We start from the raw sequence: 23,296 nt of genomic DNA on the forward strand, positions 1-23,296 counted from the left end.
TTCCAGCCATGCCCATTCCTGGCCAGGCACTGTGTCGCACATGCTCCCCAGCCTCTGCATGGACAAGGGTGTGGTACCCACAGACCTCGTGTGTCAAGGGGCCAGCGGTCTAGTCAGTCCACCCCCCAACCCCATGCAGCAGCCCCCAAACCCTCCTAGTCTTCCCCTTTACCACCATGGGTACCCAGGTGGTGGCATGATTCGCCATGACTTGCCCCACTGGCAGTCCTTAACATTGGAAAGGTGGGTTTTGCAGATAGTCCAGAGGGGCTACTCCCTCCCCTTCCAGACTAACCCTCCACCCATGCCGCCATCTTATGACCATCTGATGGAGGATCATCTGTCCGTTCTCCACAAGGAAGTTGTGTCTCTCTTGGCCAAGGGAGCCATAGAGAGGGTTTTGGTGCCAGAAGTAGGCTGTGGTTGTTATTCCCACTACTTTCTGGTTACCAAAAAGGGCAAAGGTCTTCGTCCTATTCTAGAACTTCGAGAGCTTAATCTTTTGCTCAAGAAGGAGAAATTCAAAATGCTCACATTGGCTCAGTTCTTGTCTTCCCTCGACCTAGGAAACTAGATGGTAATGCTGGACTTGCAGGGCACCTATTTTTAAAACCAGGCCCTGCCTGCCGGCCAGTGCTATCTGTGGTTTATGGTAGGCCACGAGCATTTTGAATTCACTGTGCTAGCCTTTGGCCTTACCAGCCCCACTCAGGTGTTCACCAAAGTGATGGTGGTGATCGCAGCTCATCTGCGGAGATCAGCGGTTCTAGTCTTTCCCTGTATCGTTGACTGACTGTGGTGGGCTCGCCACAAGCTGTGATCTCCAACCTCCAGACTATGGCGAACCTCCTGCATATGCTGGGGTTCACTATAAACTTGCCAAAGTCACACATGACTCCCTCTCAGATGCTCCCTTTCATCAGAGCTGTTTTGGGCACAGTGCAGTTTCAGGCTTATCCAACCAAGCGACAAGGACAGGATTCAGGCTATGATACTTATGTTTCAGCCTCTATCTTGTATTTTAGTGAGACTGACTCTGAGGCTGTTGGGACTCATGGCCTCCTGCATCCTGCTGGAGATACATGCCAGATGGCATATGCAGACTCTGCAGTGGGACTTGAAGATTCAGTGAGTGCAGAACAGGGGAATCTTTCCAACATGGTACAGATCTCTGAGGGAACTGCAAAGGACCCGCAGTGGTGGCTAACGGGCTGTGACTGGGTCAGAGGCAGACCGCTCTCAATTCCTCAACCAGAACTGACTGTAGTGCCAGATGTGTCAGTCCTGGGATGGGGCGGCCATCTGGGAATCCTGAGTCCACATCAACCTGCTGGAGCTCAGAGCGATCCGACTGACATTTAAAGCCTTTCTACTCTCCATCAAGGGAAGGCTAGTTCAGGTGTTCATGGACAACACCACTGCAATGTAGTATTGCAACAAACAGGGTGGGGTGGGGTTGTGGACCCTTTGTCAAGAGGCTCTGTGTCTCTGGACATGACCGAAACAGCAGGGCATACCCCTGGTGGTTCAGCATCTGGCAGGCTCTCTGAACACCAGAACTAAAGCCAAAGATGCCTAGCGGATTACGAATGGGTTCCCACCCAGCGGTAGTGCATGGTCTCTTTCAGGAGTGGGGAGAGCCTTGGTTAGATCCGTTCACCTCTTTGAGAACGCGCAATGTCAGCAATTTTGTGCGCTGGAGTTTCCAAGGCAGATCTTGCCCGGAGACTCTTTTCATCTCAAGTGGGACATGGGCCTCCTGTACACCTTTCCACCCATACCACTCCTGCCAAGAGTTCTCAGGAATAACCAAGTCTTCCTTGTTGCTCCCGACTGGGCATGGAAAGTCTGGTATCTCAAGTTACCTACCATGTCTGTCGATCCTCCGATCAGACTGATCCCTCAGGGGGATCTTCTCTTGGAGCAGCAGAGGAGGGTTCTTGACCTGAACCAGTCCACTCTCTGCCTTCTTGCTTGGAGATTGAGCAGCGGAAATTGACAGCATTTAAACTTCATCTCAAAGTCATTAACATCATCTTGGCAGCCAAGTGCCTGCCATCAGGACGGTATACGCCTACCAATGGAGGAAATTTGTAGCATGGTGTGCAGATTATTCTGTTGATCCCCTTTCTGCCCCTCTTTTTGAGGTTCTACTTTTCATTCTTTCCCTTGACCAGGAGGGCTTTGCTCTAGGAACTTTTAAGGGCTAGTTTCTGTCTTCTTTGCGGATGCCTTATTAACCTTCTTGGTTCAAGTCCCCTTTAGTACAAAGGTACCTCAAAGGTCTTACTCACCTTTTTCCTCCTTTTTCATTCATTATGCCCCAGTAGGACCTTTAGCTGGTTCTAACACTTTTGATGTATGCTCCTTTGAAGACTCTCCACAACTATCCCCTTAGGCTTCTAACACTAAAAATAACCTTTCTTATGGCAGTTACATCTTCTTGCCAAGTGAGTGAGCTGCAGGCCTTATCTTACTCCAGTTTTCAAACTTTCATAGATTCACATGCTTGAAGGAATCTCCATTGTCGAGTTGGGAGTTCCCAGTACCTTCAAAAAGCAATGTAATGATAGATATAGACATAAAGGCCCTAGGCCTTTCAGGTTAGTAACATATCATAGTCAATACTTAAAAAAGGACTAAACTTAAGTCTTAACCAATCAGGTTGCACCAGCCCGCAAATCGTATTAGGGAGCCTCAACTGAGCTCTGCTCAGTTCTACCTCTTCCAGAGGATTTCAGTATCAGTGCCTTTGCTCAAAATATGGCTTTTATCATGTCAGAGACAGAAAAGAAAGGACTCTTCAGGCTCTGTAGCCACTGGGTTCAAAAGAGCCTGTACTCTGATAGCCCTCATCAGGATTGCCTATACTGCCGTTACCCTTCACACAGGGCCAAACACTTAGATATGCCACACTTTTTCAATAAAAACCTGAAAGGACCGTGAAGGAAGACTATGGCTTCATAGGCTTAAATCCAGGAGAATTACAGCAGTGAGGAGTCTTTATCTTCCTCAAGAAGGTCTCACAAAAGAGACAGAGATGTGTAACATTCTCATTCCTCAAAAGAACCACCAAAAACATTTGTCAAAAATACCTCTCAGGAGTCTCACAGGAGCACAGCCCATACAGGTCTCCTCAAGAAGGTGAGATCTGTTCTAAACATGAGGAGGGAAAAGGTACAGCTTCCTCCGCAAAAACACCTCAGAAAACATTATCTGAGCCCTCTAAGCCGCCACCTAAGGTAACCCCCACTTTTCAGAAACCATTTTCTGCATCGTTGACGAGTTTCTCAGTATTGGGAGAAAATCGCTGTCGACACACTATTTGACAAAGTCAGTTGCAATTATATCTGGAAGAAACAAGCTGATAAAGACCAGCCGAAACTACACCTTTTTATTGCCTTTCACACTGATATTTGGACAAGGGTCAAACTTCAAACGGAAACAAAGTTTCACCTAAGCGTTAAATCGAAAATGTCGTGAAACAGGGCTGTGTCCTGGACCCTCTGCTGTTCTCCTTATACATCTCTGACCTCTCTAACCTCTTGAACAGTTCAGCAGTAGTATTGGAGATGCCTTGGTAATCACAACCTACTGCCACTGGCTTCCCAGCCTGGGAAGAAGTTGAAAGACTTGTACTCCTACCTAAAACAGCTGTATATCAACTAAGACTTGGAGGCAGCCAAAAAATCTATATTTTCAATTTTGTTTGCCGTATATACTTATTGCCGAATTTGACGGCTCCTGAGGAAAGTCCTTATGCTCTCATAAACGTTGTTGTCTCTGAGGCTGTAAATCTGCATCGTTGGCCCATATATTATGCACTTCCCCACATTTTTTGGCCCTGAGAAGGAAAAAGATGCAACAATCATTTATAGAGAACATTTTAAGAACAGTTAAGAGAGTGATAAGCTGGTGTTATTCCCTTCAAATGAACTGTTTTGTCAGTAAGCTTGTAAATTTTTTAGACTTACTGCCTGATTATGACCTTGGTGAAGGGGATTACTCGGCCCAAATGTGACAGATTTCCCGTCCACCGTATTACAAGTTCCATAGGATATAATGGAACTTGTAATACGGTGGCAGGATATCCGTCACATTTGTGACGCAGTAATCCCCTCTGCCAAGGTCGTAATCAGGCCCTTAGAGCCTGATTTAGAGTTTGGTGGATGTGTTACTCTGTGACAGATATCCCATCTGCTCTATTATGATCTCCATAGGCATAGGCTAATATGGGATCGTAATACGACGGACGGGATATCTGTCCTGTTTATAACAGAGTAACCCCCTCCACCAAAATCTTAAGCATGCCCTTAGCCTATTTTAAATTGGTATGCCAACAATATTGGGTGCATTATTAGCAGGAGTGGCTTGTGGCAAGCAGAAGGGGCGAGGCGGTGCACATAGGAGGCGGTGGGAGAATTAACATAACATTTAAAATAAAAAAATAAAAAATACCTAGCTTAACGCCACTCGCTGCTCCGCTCCTCAGTCTCCTCCCTGCAGGCACAGGTTCCCAACCTGCCCAGTGGCCAATCCTGACGCAGCTCAGAGCAGCGTCAGGATTGGCTGGGAACATCCAGCTAGGGCGCTCTCAGGCAGACTGGGAGCCTGTGCAGGCTCTCTCCAGCCCGGTAACTGTGTTGCTGGGCTGGAGAGAGCCTACTGTGCATGCGTGTTTGGCCGGCCCGCAAGGCGGGTCAAACATAAAGGGACAGTGAAGAGGAGTGCTGTGCACTTCCCCTCACTGCTCGTCACCCCAATGGCCCCACCCCTTTAAAAGAAAACAATAATAAATGTATTATTGTTTTCTTTATTTATTATTGTTTTCTTTTAAAGGATTTGCAGCTGCTGCTGCTGGCGGGGTGTGACGCTTCTCTGTCCTAATGGGGGAGCCGCCTCTGCCTATTAGGCAAGACTGCTAGCAGCAGTCCTGAATTTAATCATCTGGGTCTGCAGATTTGAATTTTAAGATGATCATAATATTATGTAAGGGAATGGTGTTTACCTTTTATAATTTGTAACTTTTTGATTCGTTGATTTAAGTCCAATAAACCATTTTACACCTTCCTACCCATACTATAGCTACCAATATTCAGCAGCTGGGGTCAGTAGTCATTTGCCTTTGAACTGGGCAAGGCTCTCAAATCACTGAAGTTTGGAAAAAACGAGAGTCCTAATAGTATCCCATCTGAATTCTACAAAGTCTTTCATGCAAAATTAGCCCAGTGCCTTTTGAATCTTTTTAAATTATGTTCTAGAGAACAACACTGTCATGGGAGTGTTGTGGAAGACTATATTGAATTTATATTAAAGTGCAGGAAATTATTCTAACATTTAGGAACTATTTCTTCTTTTAATTTACACTAGGATGTTATGAGTGTCAGACTTATTGCTTGTTGCCCCTCCACCAAACCCATTTATTCCAGCAGCTGGTAACATTTTGGTCCTTGGTATGCTGAAAAGAAAGTCAGTCCGCTCAATACAATGTTGTGTGACATTCAGTGATTTGTGCTTTCTTTGGGTGGGCAATGTTTTATTCTGGGCACAAGGATTACCTTTGAGCCTTATCAGCTTTTTTGTGTTTACATGGTTACAAGTTTCTACTCAGATCACCTATTGTGATGTAGTTTCTGTAAGGGTTAATTCATTCATTACCTCCGCATATCTTAATTATGCTACAACGTAATTTGAATTTGGACCTGGCGTTTTTGTTGAGGGTACTCCTTGAGCCCATTCTCTGCTTCTGTCCGAGACCTCTACTACTTATGTTGAAGAAGTGTACATTGCCATCACCTCAACTGCACAGGTAAGAGAACTAAAGGCCCTTTTGGTCCAACTTCCATTCAGCGCTTTCCTAGGGGGCAAGGTCTTCTTTCTGTCCAGGTTTGTGCTGTCATTTAATGTAGCAGTTCATCACCCTGCCACCATTCTTTCCTGTTCCACAACCAGGCAATGAGCGTGGGTGGCTACATCATTCGGACCCATTGCGGGCGCTCAGCTTCTAATATGAAAGAACTAGGGAACACGGCTTGGTTTTATGGGACATAAGAAGTGTAAGGCAGCTGATAAGAGAACGATTTCCTACTTTCTAGACCTGCATCATCCTATGCCTTGCACTGAACAAGAAGGAACTGCCTGAAGGCATCAGGGCTCCTTCCATAAGGGAGACTGCTGATCCTCTATTTGTTCTGTTCTAGACATATTGTGGACTGTGATTTGGGCTTCAGTCCATGTTTACCAAGCTCTTCTTCCATGATTCCTACATCTCAAAGAAGATAATTTTTCTAGTTGAGAGCTTCTAGACTTTTTGGTTTAGTTCTCTCTTCAGACCCCTCACTTTTGGGTATTGATCCAAAAGATGAGGAATCTGTGGAAGAAGTATACATTAAAAGTTAATGTATTTTCGCTAATATTATTTGTGATACATACTGTACCTACTTGTATATTTATCACTGCTTGTCCAACTTCCCGTTCTCTGGCATGGTCTTGCGGATTATGTTATGTGGTACATTTATAATGCACATGATTATCAAAATGGTGTCCTGGCATTGGAACCACATAAATTAAATACCAAGAGAGAAAAGGTGCAATGAGCTGGAAAATGGCTTTGTTGTTAATGCTTTGAAAAAAAAATAGAAGCTGGTTATGGGCTCCAAGGTGGTCAGGAAAAGAGTTACGGATCTTACCAGACATAATGGAGAAGCAGATGTTTCAGGAATAAAAAACAGAAGAAAATTTCACCTATGTTGCTAGATACAAATCTTGATCCAGCAGGAATACTGCGTTCCCTATATATATGGCACTGTAGCAGGAGCTTGTCCAGTTGAGTGGGCCAAAAATTCCCCAGTAGAACTTGTGGGGAATAGCTACCTGAAATTATTATAATCTCAGTCTTATCTGTGTAGAACTTAAGGGAATTGTTAAGCAACCACTGGTCCACCTTGAGCAGGTAATCATTAAAATTGGAGGACGACTGATGGACGTTTTCATCAAAAGCTATAAGGGGTTTGTCTCTCTTTGGCATACATCATCAATCTAAAACCGAAAGGGTGGATGAAAAGAGCAAGCAAGTGGATATAAAGATTAAAAAGTGTCAGACTAGAGGAGGAGAAGTTTGAAGTTTGAGAATAACAAGGCTAAATAAACTGCTGGAGCTTGATTGGAAAGATGTAATTTAATCCAGGCAAAAGCACTGCCCTGGATCTCCGCTTCAACATATCATGCTAGCAGATGTTTGTGTGAGAGTACATAGAATGCAGAGCTCGAGCCTAGCAATACTAGAACAGATTAATTTCCTTGATCTGTCAACATTCTCAGGACATCAAGAAAAAAGACCGTAGCAGTGTATGTGCTACCGGAAAGCCAAACTCCTGTCTGGGCTAGGTCCAAAATGTTATTTGAATCAAGAAAGTGGGGAATCTACCTGTTTTGGCTTTCTCAAAGAGCTTTATAGGATAAGGCAGTAAAAAGATGGGTTGGAATCTCCTCAAAATTGCAGGTTCCTCCTGTGGCTTTTTCAGCAAGGGGATGGCCGAGGCACATTTCCAGGAGGTGGTGCACTGATGCAGGGCTCTGCAGGTCTTGTGAAATTAGTGTGGGGGGACATGTGGCAGCCCGTAGAACACTGGGGAGAAGGAGTCTGAGGGAGAACCTGAGGAGACTGAGGCTATGACTTTCAGGACAGAAAGAGAATTAAAATCACTCAGACAAGAATAATTAACAGTGTCTAATTGCAAGGGTGATGAGAGGCTGATCAGAGATACTGAGGACCGTGGAACATAGTGACATGACAGATTGTGTTGGTTGTATTGTGAAAAAAGTCTGAGAGTTGGCCACACAGAGCCTGTGACGGCTCTAATATAGAGGCAGTGCTCTCAGCGGAGCATACTGAATTAACAAAGCTGAACAGTTCTCCAGTAGTGTAACAGATGTTGAGGATGTTGACTGCATAGCAGTTGGGTTTTGTCTGAGGTTAAAAAATTTGTTAGCTCAAAAAGCAGCTCTTAGCTCCCTTTTACTGATTGCTGAATAAACAAATCTTGATTTCCATTCTAATTGTTTCCAATGTAATTGTGCCTCACATAAGAGACAGTGATACATGGGGCTGATAAAGATTTACCCAGACATGTTTAGGAGTTTTGAAGTGATAATTCCACAGGGCTGTAGTGGCTGTCTAAGTGTGTGGTGAGTTCAGGGCTGACTGACAGCTGGGCTTCATTGCACCATGTTGAAGAAGGCAAAAATGAGATATGTGTCCAGCCCACATGTGTGGGACCAGTGACTAACCAATGTTGGTTCAGGTACCGGAGCAACTGAATTAGAGGTGTAGAGACAAGTTTGTCACATATTAAAGTCCCTTTTAACTAGCTAAAAGGAGAAGTTAGTTTGTCTACAAGGCCATATTTTGTTGATCACCTTGATCACCTCTCTGCCTCTGAGAGCTTTGAAAAAAGAATGGGAAAGTGTGTCAGCATGGAGTATTGTGTCATATATGGCATTTATGTGTTATATGGCTTAGAGGATGGTGTCTTATACGACTCCACGAGGGAGGGACAGGATCAGCACCTAGCGACTCATAGTGCTACCTAGGTGTGCTGAGATCTATTGCAAAGTTTCTGGATTCAGTCTTGCACAGGTGGGACATTCCGAGATGTGCAAACTGTAAGTAGATAGACAATCCAAGAAAAAGGTTATTACCCACAGTAAGTAACTTGTACAGATGTGTTACCAAAGTCTAAACTTCGCATGCTTGTAGCTCTCTAATCCAAAACAAGTGCCCATGATGGGCCGAGCCTGGCTGTTGTGACCTTTGGAGATAAGAGAACCTGAACTGGCTTGCAAAAGAAGGAGCACCATTGCCCCTGTAAGCCTAGAAGCTGTCCTCATCCCAGGACGATGGGCACAAGGTCAAGCTTACTGGAGATTTAACTTGGAGGATGCCTCGATGGGCTGAGACTACTCTGGAACCATTAGATCCCTGTAGCCAGCCAAGAGAAGAAAAATTCAAGAACACAGAAAGGCATCACTTGTGTATGGGTGTTGTGGGGTAGCCTGTTGTTTTCAGGTTTATGAACTTGCACAGTTAAAGGCCCACCCTGTACCCTTCTAGTGCTTGAATCACCCCTTCCTCTGGGTCAGGGGGACGGACAGGCTGTTTGCCTTCAGACCCCAGTTGTGGAGTCTAGTTTTGTTGGCTGGGAACATCTTCATCCTGATTCAGTTATTTTTCAACACCCTTTAGCTCTTGAAGTTCTCAATATATATTCATTGATATTCATGGTTGATCCCTATTCCAGAAGTCCAGGTTGGAGTGGGGACTGGTGAAATCATGAAGTACCTTTGACATTATTGATGATGTTGGTTCCCCAGTTCCACTGGACTGTTCCAACTGTGACAAGGCGATTGTGTGATAGAACCACCCAAAGATAGTTACTGCAGGGGGACTTCATATTGGCTGCTGATTAACTATTACATCGCCCCCGCCTTAAATATGAAATTACTCCAGTATTGGAACTTTCATAGATTTACATGCTTAAATACTTTCCCTTCGCTCACGTCGACTGTACTATTGTTGTCGACGATGTTTCCAGTAACGACGATATCGTCGACGCCACCTTTGACGACACCAGGTTTTTTCTCGTCGACAGTCAAAATGTTTCCGGGAAAACGGCAAAGAGCATCAACATTACCGCTGTACCACTCTGCGGAGCATACTCCTCTCAACTTTCAAAGACTCATTTGACTGTCACATCACCAAGGTGTCAAGACTTTTGCCATCTCACTTTTTAGATGGCAAGGATGAGGAGGAATCAGATCAAGATGGAGTATATGGAGTAGCCAGGAGTCCATCCCAGTTACATGTAAAATGTCAGGAGTACTCTGATAATGACTCCTATTATGATCAGCATTACTATGATCCAGTCCCACTGCAGCAACAACAAGGAATGGTGTGCTTACCTTATGGTCTGGTTTCTGACCTACAGGCCATGCTGGAGGATTACAGAAAGCACTTCCATCCACAGCCTGCAAAGGATCCTACACCAGGGGTTATGGCATCATGTACTCCGGTACCCTTACCAGTTCTCCCTGCTACTCCGCAGATTCCTCCTCAAGCTCCACAGAGCCCAGAAGCCCAGGCTTCGTCAGACGAAGCGGCTGAAGAAGGAGCAGTTCTCTCAGAGCAGGATGAATAGGATGACTATGTACTCCCAGCACCCCCTTCACCGGGGCCAACATCTGTTGAATCCCCTCTGGAGGATATTGGATCTTTTCATAATTTATTAGAAGAGGCGGCTGCAGGATTTGAGCTCCAAATGCCATCCACACAGCAGGATTGCTTCTTATACGAGTTTAAAGAACTGCATAGGAAGGTGGTCAGAGCAATCCATAAAATAGACCACGTATGGAAATAGGGATTACAAATTATGCGTAACCCTGCTACGGTGCCAGCGGTATTGCCAAAGCTAGACAAAAAATATAAAGCGACGGAGGACGCCCCTGCTTGCCTGGTGGGACATCCAAAACCAGACTCAGTGGTTTCTCAGGCTGCCCAGCGACATTCTAGAAACCCTTCGACACCTCTATCTGCACCGCCAGACCAGATTGGTAGGCGCCTTGACAACATTGGAAAGAGATTTTCTTCCATGTCTGCCATTGTGGTCCCCGCTGCAAACTCCCTGGCGCTCCTGGGAAGATTTGACAGGCAGCTATGGTCGGACATTTCTCACTCTGTAGATGATCTTCCAGATTCCAGCAAGACGGAAGCAAGAAAGATTCTCATTGAAGGTCAGCGCATGTCGGCAGAGGTTATTGCATTAGACATTGCCGCTATGGGGTTTCGGCTCCTGGCTGGATCAGCTGTGTTAGGGTGCCAAGGGTGGCTTACGGCCACAAATTTTCGACCGGATGTCCAAACCAAAATTCTGGACCTCCCTTATGATGGACAAGACCTTTTTGGCAAGCATGTGGATGACGCTCTTCAAACAATCAAAGCAGACACTGATACTGCCAGGTCTTTAGGATCACTACAGTATAAGCGCACTTCCATTAGAGGAGCCAGGGGTAGAGGTCACTTTCGAGGTGGTTACCAATCATTCAGGTACCCAGCTTATTCCTCACAATTCCAGTCTTCCAGACCCCAATACCATCAGAGGCAGCCTCCAGCGGCGGCGTACAGGAGACCTCCTCCCAGAGGAATGTCGGAGAGACAATTTAAGGAAACCTCCCGCAGGCAATGACAGCCTCCAATGGCCAGCTACCTCTCCTTCTTTGAGACATCACCTGCAACAATGGCGTCAGATCACAACTGACAAGTGGGTTCTGGACATAATAACCTATGGTCATCTGCTGGAGTTCACTTGTATGCCCCCTGAGACTCCGCCTTCCGGAGCATGTCAACAGCATCTACATCTCCTCCATCTGGAAATAGATGTTATGTTGTCCAAAGAAGATAGAGGCTGTACCTCATTCTCAAAAAGGAAGAGGCTTCTATTCTCGCTTCTTCCTAATCAGGAAGAAATCTAATCTGTGGAGACCCATCCTGGATCTGAGGGAGCTCAACAAATATCTAAAGAAGCAGTCCTTCCGCATGGTAACATTGAAGGATGTTTTGCACCTTCTCAACAGATGAGATTTTATGGCTTCCCTAGATCTGCAGGATGCATACTTCCACATACCCATTTACCCCAAGCACAGGAAATTCTTAAGATTTATGGTAGCCAGCCGGCACTTTCAATTAAAAGTGCTACCTTTCGGACTCAAATCCACTCCCCGGATTTTCACAAAGTGCCTAGCCCCTGTTGTAGCATAACTGAGGTGCTACAGACACCAAATATTCCCATATCTGGACGACTGGTTACTGAAGGCTTCCGACATCCAGTCTCTACGCTGTTCTCTCAAAACCACTTTAAGCCTGTTCCAACAATTAGGTCTCACTCTCAGTCGAGAGAAGCCTACCAGAAGAATAGTTTACCTGGACACAACTCAAACAAAGGCGTTCCCAGCGTAGAAAAGAGAACTCAAACTCATTACCCTAGCAGGCGCAGTTCTGAAAAGAAAGTCTCTTTCAGTTCGAAAGTTCAAATCGTTACTGGGGATGATGTCCTCCTGTATCAATCTAGTTCCCCACTGTCGCCTTCGGAAGCGCCCTCTACAAGAAGAGCTTGACAAACAATGGAAACAGACGCAAGGTTCCTTCGGGGACATCATACAGATAACAGCAAGGATCGTAGATTCCCTCAGTTGGTGGTCAACATCAGCAAACATCTCCAAGGGTTTAGGATTCTTAGCTCTGGTCTCTCCGTTTATGATAACAACGGATGCTTTGATGGGTGGATAGGGTGCATGTCTTCAAGACCTTCAAGTGAGTGGCAGGGGGCCCCCTTGTCATGCTACGCTTCACATCAACCTCGTTGAGCTCACAGCTCTGTACCTTGCACTGCAGGCTTTCCTGCCATGAATACGAGGCACATTGGTGCTGGTCCGAACGGACAATATGCCCACCATGCACTACATCAACAAAAAGGAGGGACTCAGTCTCATCTGCTGTCCAGGGAAGCTCAGACCATTTGGAACTGGTGCATTCAACATTCAGTGCACATGAGAGTAGAACACCTTCCAGGACTGAGCAACACCACAGCAGACTCGCTAAGCAGGCTCGGCACATCTTCCCACGAGTGGGAGCTGTATCAGAGGATGCTGGAAGCGATATTCCACAGGTGGGGAAAACCAAATCTGGACCTGTTTGCGACATCCTAGAACTGGCATCACCAACCAGGGTCATGGGGAAATGCCCTTTCGATAGCATGGTAAGGGATTTATGCTTACGTTTTTCTTCCGATACCTCTGCTTCCGCGGGTCATCAGCAAGATCAAATCAGAGCCATGTTAGATACTCCCAATTGCTCCAGCCTGGCCACGTCAACTGTGGTACACAGAACTTCTGTTGCTATCCTTGTGTCCTCCCATCAGGGTTAACACCGATTCTGGAGCTACTAACAATCAACCAGGCCAAGTGCGGCATCCGGATCCCAAGTCTCTCATATTATGTGCATGGCTCCTGAGCTTAATGAGTTTGGCCATTTGAATATTCCTAGTGACTGCAAAACTGTTTTAGCTAAAGTGCGTGCTGATAGCACTAGTAAAACATACAAATTAAAATGGAAACGATTTTGCTTATGGTGTGTTCCTCATGGCATTCACCTGCTTACATCTGCTCCAGAGCAGGTTTTACCTTATCTTCTTCATCTGGTGCGCTCTGGTCTCGCACATGCATCTATTAAAGTTCCGCTGGCTGCTATCTCCAGATATAGACGACTTTCTAAGGGGCCATTCCTCTGGTCTCATAGGCTTATCAAGCAGTTCGTGAAAGGTCTGTTCCTATCTTTTTCTCCATCAGAGCACCGCCTCCAGCTTGGCAGCTAAACACAGTCCTGGGTCAGCTAATGAAGGAGTCCATTTGAGCCCATTCATAAATCGGACATCAAATACCTCACCTGGAAGGTGGCGCTCCTCTTGTCCTTAACATCTGCTCGTCGAGTCAGCGAGATTCAAGCATTTACCATCCAGGAACCCTTCATGAAATTTGCTGGCGATAAAGTCATCCTGCGAACAAATCCTAAGTTTATCCGCAAGGTTCCATCAGACTTCCATATTAATGAGCCAGTGGTGCTGAAGACTTTCTTTCCACAGCCTCAGACTGGAGCAGAAAGATCGCTTCATTCTCTTGATGTCAAACAATGCCTTAAGTTTTATTTGCAACGAACGTCTTCGATCCGGAAATCAAATCAACTCTTTGTTGCATTAAGGGCACCCAGAAGAGGGCATCCTATCCCTACACAGACTATTTCTAGATGGATCTCAAGCGCAATAGCCTTTTGCCGTCAAAGGGCTGGACGACCCCTGTACACCAGAGTACGTGCGCATTCCACCAGGGTAGTCTCTACATCCTGTGCGCTCTTCTCTGGGGTGTCAATGCCAGACATCTGGCGAGCAGCGACGTGGAGAACAACACACGCCTTCACAAAGCATTACTGTCTGGATGCTGAGATGCTTCGAGATGCAGCGGTGGGTCAAGCAGTCCTTAGGCATTTGTTCCGATAAAGTGAGCTGTTTGTTTTCCCACCATCCGCTTCTCCTATAATATCACATTTTCTGTTTAATATTAACGTACCTCTTATGCATATAGATTTATGTTTGAGTGGGTTAGCTCTTATTGCTTTGCATTTACCTGTTCTAATGCAGATGATATCTTATTATATGATAAACAATGTTTTATGAATACAGAAAATGTGTTGGTTACTGCTTGCTAGTCTTATTCAAGCATGTGAATCTATGAGAGTTCCAATACTGGAGTAAGAAATAGGTTACTTACCTGTAACTGTAGTTCTCCAGTATTGGAAGCTTTCATAGATTCACATGTGACCCACCCGCCTCCCCGGGGGAGCTCACCTTCTCTCTTTTCTCAGTACATCATTACAGCACTTATGCTCGGAAAATTTGAGGGAAGACAGCTCCTCACAGGAGGTTCTAAGGAGTGAGGCAATCTGATTGGTTCAAATTTGAGTTTGGGTCTATTTGATAAAATGACTGTGATAGGTTATTCTATTGAGGCCTAGGCCATGTATTGTATATGTACATTTTCAGGCCTAGGTTGTATATTCCACCAGGGACTCCCAGCTCGACGATGGGGAAGTATTCAAGCATGTGAATATATGAAAGCTTCCAATACTGGAGAACTACAGCAACAGGTCAGTTGAATCCCTAACTGGTTTTTGAAACACTGACCCGTGCTCTACCCAGACACAGGTAACCAGGCGCCAAGTCACCATTGACTTACACATCAGTACTCTGAAGGATGCTGAAAGTGCAACAGTTACTTGAATGGTTGTCACTCTTGTTAGGGTAATGAGGTTTTGCCTGCCAGGTCATTTTACAATGTTGTGATAGAAACTCAGCTGTATCTTCAGCCTACTGACTTGTCCAACCTTGCACCCAGAGGGATTATGTGAGAGAGCCTGATACATAATTGATGAATTGTTATGTTGTATCCTTCTAATCTTGCACCTCTTTCCCAGTGACTGGGGCATAAAAAGAAAGACCTGATTATGAGTCCTGAAATTCCCTAATTCAACCAGGAGCAGTCCCATAGGATGAGATATGCCACATGGCTAATGTGATAAAAAATCCAACGCCTAGCTCATACGAGCTATAAAAAGATTGGGGTCCTGTCTAGGCCTCGGAAGGTGCTGCCATGTTCTGGTTTTCTCTTGTGTCATATTGCAGTCTCTTTTTTCACTTACCAGCAATTAATAGTCCTGTTCTTCTTTGAATTTAAAGCAACGATTGGATATTGCATGTTATTTAGAGTCATGGTTCTGACTATGAGAGTAAATTTACAATGTACAACCTTATTTTCCCTGGTGAGTCAACCGCCCTAAGTTAGTAGCTTGATTATGCACCTGGAGTTTAACAATACTGGTGACACATGGATATCAGTGGAAAACAAAATTCATTACCTACAGAGTACTGCCAACTTATTGTTGACTGCCAAAAGACCTCACAGTATTTTTCCAATTGTCAGCGTGTTCATACTTGGCCTGCAGCCACTGGTTAGAAAACAGTCACAACTGTGCTCCTTTTTACTAAGCCTGGGTGAAGTTTAAATTACGTCAGCATAATTTGCATTATTTCAGAAATTTCGTGTTATGTTTGTTACAGGAAATTTCAAAATTAAGCAACTTAGTGTAATTATGTGCCATTCACTGTAGAAATGTATTGTGAATGCGCAACTCGTAGTAACAACTGGCTGCAAACATACTGGAATAACAGTACTTGCGTGGCAGTTGTTGATGGTACTTTTGTTCCTTGGCGCACTTTTTTAGCGCAAAATGCACCCTCTGATCAAAAATTGATGTGAGGAAGCAAACAATGCATTGCTTTCTATTATATAACGGTGAATGACGGATTTGCATTTTCCATAATTCGCGTCATTTTGACAACATTTTGCATTAATACCATATTGCTGGTTATCCAAATCATGCACACCACTTGTGTTTTTACAACTATCGAATACACAGGATAATATGTCCATATCTTATCTATATATCTATATCTCTATACCTATAATCTATATGTATATATGTATATATATATATATATATATATGTTTGTGTGTGTGTGTATATATACATATATATATATATATATATATATCATGAACGTCATGAACTTATATATGTATTCTGTTTATTGTACAGGGCTTTCAAACAGTTATAAGAGTAGTTTCAAAGCCCCCAGAAAATGGCAAAATACCCACAACTTCACAACTTTCTGATAAAAGACAATTTAAGGAGTAACAGATTTATCAGGAAAATACGTTTATCTGTATGCTACTTGTTAATCAGTTCAAAAGATGTGAGTTGATAAAAGATCAAACATTCAAAACAGAAAGCAAGTAATTTGTAACGTTAAGCCCTCTAACTTTGGCATTTGTCGTGGGTTTATATGCGCCTGACATTGGCACATATACCTTACAGTCTGAACGTGAACACTGAGTGAAGCATAAAGTCTATCCACCTTATGGGCTTCAAAAAAAATGTTTGAATGAGATGGATATCTACTGCATTGGATGTGGGCCCTGTAATACGTAGATAAAGAATTCCACCCAGGATTCTCACATTGATGGTGCACAATTATTAAAATCAAGTGACTGTCAACGTTACCAGTGCTGAAGAAGTAGAGTTGGAAGAATATAACACCCTCCTGTGTACTGGTCAAAATGCTTGAAAATGTGTTTTCAATGAATTGCAAATATACTTGATAACAGTGTTGCGCATTTCAGAACATAGTTAAGAACTATTAAAGCATACCTATTATGAAACTCGTATATTTCTGGAAGATTTCCAAAGAGAACTTCTTTTTTGTTCTGAAGCAGTGAAGGAATTAGATGCATCAGGTGAGGATTGTCCACTTCTGAAATATAACCCTGTTAAGTAGGAAACAATGTAACAGTGTTTTGATGAAAGGAAACCGTAATTTTACTCCGACATTAATAAATGTTTCTATTTTGTCCTAATATCGAGTTCATTTGTCAGCATTTGAACTCTCAGCATTGCTCTCTAGACCTGTAACTTATTTTTTTGTCAATTCTGTCATCTTTCATTTTCACACTTCCAGTTGTTCTTTCAGCAACTTCTCCTCCCCGCAACCACGTGAATAATTAATATGTTTCTTTCTTTTGGATACTTCAGTTTTTCAAAGGATAGGAATGGAAGAACTATAAGAAGAAACGTTTATATGTGTCCTAACAAGGCTATTATGGCGCCTGGAATGGAGTGCATAATGGGCCATGAAATGCTCTTCACGTTTTCTAAAACTACTGCAGTGGTGCCATCATTTCTGCTAGGTGGGCAAAGAGCTCGGTGGAAAAAGTCTGTTTCAGCTGCCTTTGGCAATGGATTGATGAAAACTCCTCCTCACAACAGCCTGTTGCGCCTGTGAACATCTGACTTTTTTTTAAAAAATGCAAAGATTTTCTGTTAATCATTTGTTCCAACTTTGTTAAATATTATTTGTAGTCAGCACTTTAATTCGAGCCGGCGGTTGGGCATCGCCACTTATTTTTCTGGGCCCGAATTTATTTTTTTGTATCAGGCATTTAATGCAAGCATAAGACATATATGGGAAAGATGGAAGAACAGAAATACGAAAAAGCGCCACAAAGGAAGAAAGCAGACAGCTGCAACAGTAAACTGAAGGGACAGGGAGTGACTGTAAACAGATTAAAGAGGGCCGAGGTGGGTTTAGGATTACGCTGCCTCAGTATTCTGTGCTCGAACGTTTAATTGCAGCAGTTGCGTGTTTCAAAGGAGAGCTTTGCCCACGGGCATGTTTTTATTTACAAATTAAGCACTGTTTGTACTAGCAACTATCTTAATCTTTCATGGTGCAGGTAGAACACTATCTGAGTCTCACACAGTGAAGGTTGGGAAAGCATGATGCTCACTGTCATTGCAAGGTTGCAATGAGGCTAGAAATAAAAGATACAGGGCCACATGTAGCAACATTCAGATTTGCGACCCGCAAATTGCGAGTCACAAATCCGAATGTTGGATGGTGTCCCTGACAGCGGACAGCAGACCACCATGTCTGTGACTGCTTTTCAATAAAGCATTTTTTTTTTTTGGTAATGCAGCCCATTTTCCTTAAAGGGAAATGTGATGCATTACAAAAACAAAAAATGAAACGTTTTAGTTTCATTTGCTGAAAAAATGTTTACAGTGCCATTCACAACGGGGAAGGGGTCCCATGGGGACCACTTCCCTTTTGCGAATGGGTTACCACCCATTTGAAATGGGTGCAAAATGCGATTGGTTTGTGACCGCGTTCGCGGTAACAAACAAATCCTATATTGCACTGCGACTCGCAATTTGGAAGGGAATATCCCTTCCTAATTGCGAGTCGCAAACCCGTTTCGCGATTCGGTAACCAGGTTACCAAATCGCAAAACGGGGTTTGTGCATTGCGATTTGCTTTTTGCATGTCGCAAACAGCAAAATTCGCTGTTTGCGATATACAAAAAGCTTGCTACATGTGGCCCACAGTCTCTGTCAGCAACATTTTGCACTTCAGTTTGAACTAGTTTGGTGGACTTCCAGCCATTCTAAGTTAAATTTATGGAAAGAAACACGTCTTCCTAAGGAATAAGGGGATCATCATATATAATTTAAAGGACACCCTCTAAGTGATTATTAGCAAATGTTCCCAATGTTTATTCACACATACTTTGTGTGCATATTTGTAGTATCTCTAAAAGCTGGATGAAGTGAGTAAATTGGGTGTGAAAACACCCAAACATCAGTAAAGTTGATGGCAATGTCGGCTGTTGTCTACGTCACAGGAACAATCCATGCAGTTTTTTTCACTGACAGAAATTCACCTATTTACAACTATGAATATTCATCTGAGATACATGATATTTAGATATTTTCAGAGCTGGATCATGGACTAAAAACAGATTCAATGCTGTTATTTTGTGTGAATTACAGAGAATGAGTAAATGTAGCCAAAACATACGTTTGTCTACACTTCAAGATTTACTCAAAATGTTTGGGAATTGGAACCTTTAATTTTGATTTTTATGCCCGTAAACGGCTATCTACTATTGATGGCTTGGGTCATCCTGCATTAAATAGTCGTTATGGTAGTAACCATTTTGAATAAGGCATTTTGATTTCCCATTACCACAGACAGTTTGGGGCTTAATGGTTTTCAGAGTGTGTCACCCATTTGTACCCTTTGATGTGTGCAGAGAGCGCGCCAGCCTCGTGTGCTGTATTGTGACATAAATACAGCAACTGAGATGATTTGATGTCATGTATTTCCTTCGTGCTGCATCAATTTCTGGGTTTAACCTTAGACTTTTTAAACCATTTATGCTTGTTTTCCTTTGGCCCAGGAGAAGTGTAGTGTGTATCCTAGCCTTGGCATCAATGAGCTATATGTGTCTATAAATCTCAACATTGTTCCCAGTCCCCCTTTGATGTGTGCCAAGATTCCGGCCCTATTCTACTTTGGTATCTTTCTGTAGATTTGGATAAGGTTAATCTGACATGTTATTATTACTTGTACCCTAATACAGGGTTTGTGCTTATGAGACCTTGTGGTACTGAAATTAAGCCTAGTATCCCCCCTACCCGCAGTTTGGATGTACGGGTAGTCCGTACCTAAAGTTTTATAACTTTATTTCCACAAAAGCTATCTATGCAAACTTGTGTCCTTTTGTCCCACGTCTTGGGGTGGGGAGCCGTTGATTCCCCTGAAGGGAGCAGAGAAAATAGCCAAACTATAGCAACATTATGTTTTTTGTGAAACATGGGAACAAAATACTGCGCATAAAAGTGTGTCATTTCTAAAAAGAAGTATCAACAAAAGGTTTGCTGTACTAGGATCGACATCTGTCTTTCAGGAACAAGCAGAGTTATATCAAAAACAGATTTTTACCACAATTTTTGCATTTTTATAGTATGTGGTCAATTGTCCTTAATTTTTTGGTTTCAGACTACTTGCAGCTTGGGGTGGCTGTAAAACCCTTTGGTGATTCTGAAAAGCTATACATTTCTGAAATGTAGATAAAATTCTGAATTCAGCAAGTGTTCATTTGCTTAGATCCATCAAGGTCTTCCCAAGGAAACTAATTGTTGAATTAAAATAGTAATGAAATGAGTAGTAAAAAATCCCCAATTGCAACATCATTTTCATCTGTAATTTTTGTAACTATGGGCAGTTTAAAAATACTTGCAATACCGTGAGCTAACAACTGAGCTGCACCTTATAATGATTTTTCATTGTGTACCAAATATATAGCAAATTGTATTGTAAAATGTAATGAATGAAAAATGAGTCTAAAGAAAACCAATGTATTCCTCAAATGTAAACAAGATAGCGAGTTTAGGAATGGTGGTCCTCCAGGACTGGATCTTTCATAGATTCACATGCTTGAATCTTCCCCATCATGGAAGTGGGAGTCCCATTGTATTACAACAAGAGCAGTGTAATGATCATAATATGGCACCATGCAATGGATAGCCACTGCAATAGCCTATCCATATCCTTTTGTAAAAAAAGAACCAAATCTAAGTCACAACCAATCAGATGACAGCACCTTGTAGAACATTCCCAAGAAAGGCTGAGTTCCTCAGATTTTCTACCACACGTCGTGTGAGAGGGAGTCTCCCTGAGATCTGCTCAGTATTTCTTCACATCGTTGATACAATCATCTATTTCTCCAGTATTGGGGTATCTTTCATAGATTCACATGCTTGAATCATTCCCCGTCGTCGAAGTGGGAGTCCCACGGTACATAGAAAGCAATAAATAGAGATTATTATTATTATTATTTTTTTCATTGAAGTCAATAGGAAAAAACACATTCAATTGTACAACTATCAGCCTCATTAGAAAAAGCCCAAACTTCAGCCAATCAGGCGAGACCGCCCCTTTAGAATCCTCAGCACAGAGGCTCAGTCTCTCAGATTTTCTACCGCACGTCGTGTGTAAGGGAGTCTCCCTGAGCTCTGCTCAGTTTTTCTTTCTCTTCAAGAGATAATCTTCAATTTTCACTTTTATTCTTACTGTAGTATTATTCCATCATGTCTACAGCAAGAAAAGGTTTGTTTAGACCTTGTGGGACCTGTGGAAAGTTAAGACTTCACTGTAAGGACCCTCACAAGGAATGCATATACTGTTTCCATCCAGAGCATAAGGTCAAAGACTGTAAGATCTTCAGGACCTTACCCAACAAGACTCTGAGAGACAGAGAAGCCAGGCTCTTTCTTTGGCTTCAGAAAAGAAAGGCCAGAGAAGCTCTTTCTGAGGAGGAGGACATCGACACATCAGTGGCCTCAAAGAAGAGGAAGAGGTCTGTGGAGAGCTTCTCCCCCAAGAGCAGTAAGTCAGCCAAGAAGCTGCATGCATTTAAGGACAGGCCGGAGGAACAAGCTTCAACATCCAGAGAAATGGGAGGTAAGGTTCGCTCAGAGCCATCTACACCTGCTTCCTCATCAAAGAAGCTCAAAAGACCTTCAAGTTCACTGCCACTGTCGACGTCCAGGAGATCCACACCGTCGATGACACCGTCGATGACACCGTCGACGAGCGCATCGTCAACGGCAGGCCTTCCTTCATCGACGACAACAGCGACGGCCACGTTTACGGCTCCATCGTCGCCAATGATCGTTACCTCGTCTCCACTGTCATCTACGACTATAACGTCGGTGAGCTTGAAATACGGTCCATCGTCGGCTCACACCTTGAAGATTACAAAGAAACCGTTGACGGGTAAGAAGATGAAATCTCTACCGTCGACGCACTCATCGACGAGTAAATTCAGAAGTTCTTCGTCGACGATCTCACCAACGAAAGCAGCGACGGCGACACACCCGTCGAGGGCAACCCCGTCGGCGACAGCCCCGTCGACGGAAACCTTGTCGACGTTGGCACCGTCGACGTCAACTTCGTCGACGCTCACAGCACTGATAACGACTCCACTGACAACGGCTCTGTTGACGCCTACACCGTCGACGAGAACACCATCGACGAACGCTCCGTCGACGACGGCTCCGTTGACGGCTCAGTACCCTGATCCGATACCCAAACATTTTGGAGCATCTCCTTACCTGCCACAGAGAATTCTACCAATAAAGAGCAAGTCTTCTCTCCTACTTCCATCACATACATCACCCAGTAAAGTCACACCAGTACCTCCGCAACATCTCTTTGCTGACGAGGAGGATGACGATGATGTATATTCTGATGATGGTTTCTTCCCGGTGGCACGTAGCCCATCGGAACTACGGATTAAGTGTCAGGAGGAAGATGAAGAAGATGTCCAGCCTTATTTGGATCAGCAGAATCAGAGTCACCTGCAACTTCAAGAGCAGCAGGAGCAGACAGTTCAGATGCCTGTCTCGTTGATAGCTAACCTACAGCAGATGATGCAGGATTATTATTCTAGATTTCCTCCACCTGGCTCTTCTACCCCGGTGCAACCTCCGCATACACCAGTGTCCACCCCTGCTAGACCATCTGAATTTCCTGATCCTACTACAGCTCCTTCATCTGGACAGGATATTGCTCCACCTTCATCTGAGGACGAGCAGGAAGAAGGTGAAATTCAGGACACTGACTCACTCATTCCAGAATGGGATGAATATCAAATTCAAACACCATCTCCTTCTACGCCACCGCCAGTAGATTCTCCACAGCAGGATATTGGTGGCTTTCATAGTGTGATGGAAAGAGCTGAAAAAGATTCCAACTGCCAATAACATCAAAGCAGTCAGACTGTTTTCTTTATGACTTCAAAGAGGATACTAGGAAGTCTGTAAGGGCTATACCCATTGTTGACTTCATTTGGGAGGAGGGCCTTAAGGTCATGCAGACTCCATTCTCCATTCCCGCAGTCTTACCGAGACTTGAGAAGAAATATAAAGCACCCGGACAATTCTCCAGCATGTCTGGTTAGTCACCCTAAACCAGACTCGGTCATATCGCAGGAGGCTCAGAGAAGGTCCAGAAATCCATCGGCATCTCTGACTGCCCCCCCCAGACAAGGAAGGACGTCGATTGGGAAAAAGTTCTCAACGATGGCGGCCACTACAGTTAGAGCAGCAAATTCCCTAGCAATCCTAGGAAGGTACGACCGCCAGATGTGGTCTGATATGTCGCAGTTTATAGACATGTTACCTGAAGATAGTAGAGCAGAAGCGCGCAAGATTCTACAGGAGGGTGAAAAG

At 43.9% G+C, this 23,296-nt stretch overlaps 1 protein-coding gene across 3 annotated transcripts in view; it reads right to left on the bottom strand.

Annotated features, from left to right (window-relative positions):
- The window catches only part of MCF2L2 (MCF.2 cell line derived transforming sequence-like 2), a 1,607,631-nt gene that overhangs the window by 678,231 nt on the left and 906,104 nt on the right, over positions 1-23,296 (bottom strand). For all 3 annotated transcript variants that reach the window (XM_069213109.1, XM_069213110.1, XM_069213111.1), the window contains exon 17: positions 16,871-16,986. In XM_069213109.1, coding sequence (XP_069069210.1) covers positions 16,871-16,986 — 116 coding nt within the window. The remainder of the gene's footprint in view (positions 1-16,870; positions 16,987-23,296) is intronic.

This window comes from Pleurodeles waltl, chromosome 11 (genome assembly GCF_031143425.1).
Source record: "Pleurodeles waltl isolate 20211129_DDA chromosome 11, aPleWal1.hap1.20221129, whole genome shotgun sequence".
Taxonomy (NCBI): Eukaryota; Metazoa; Chordata; class Amphibia; order Caudata; family Salamandridae; genus Pleurodeles; species Pleurodeles waltl.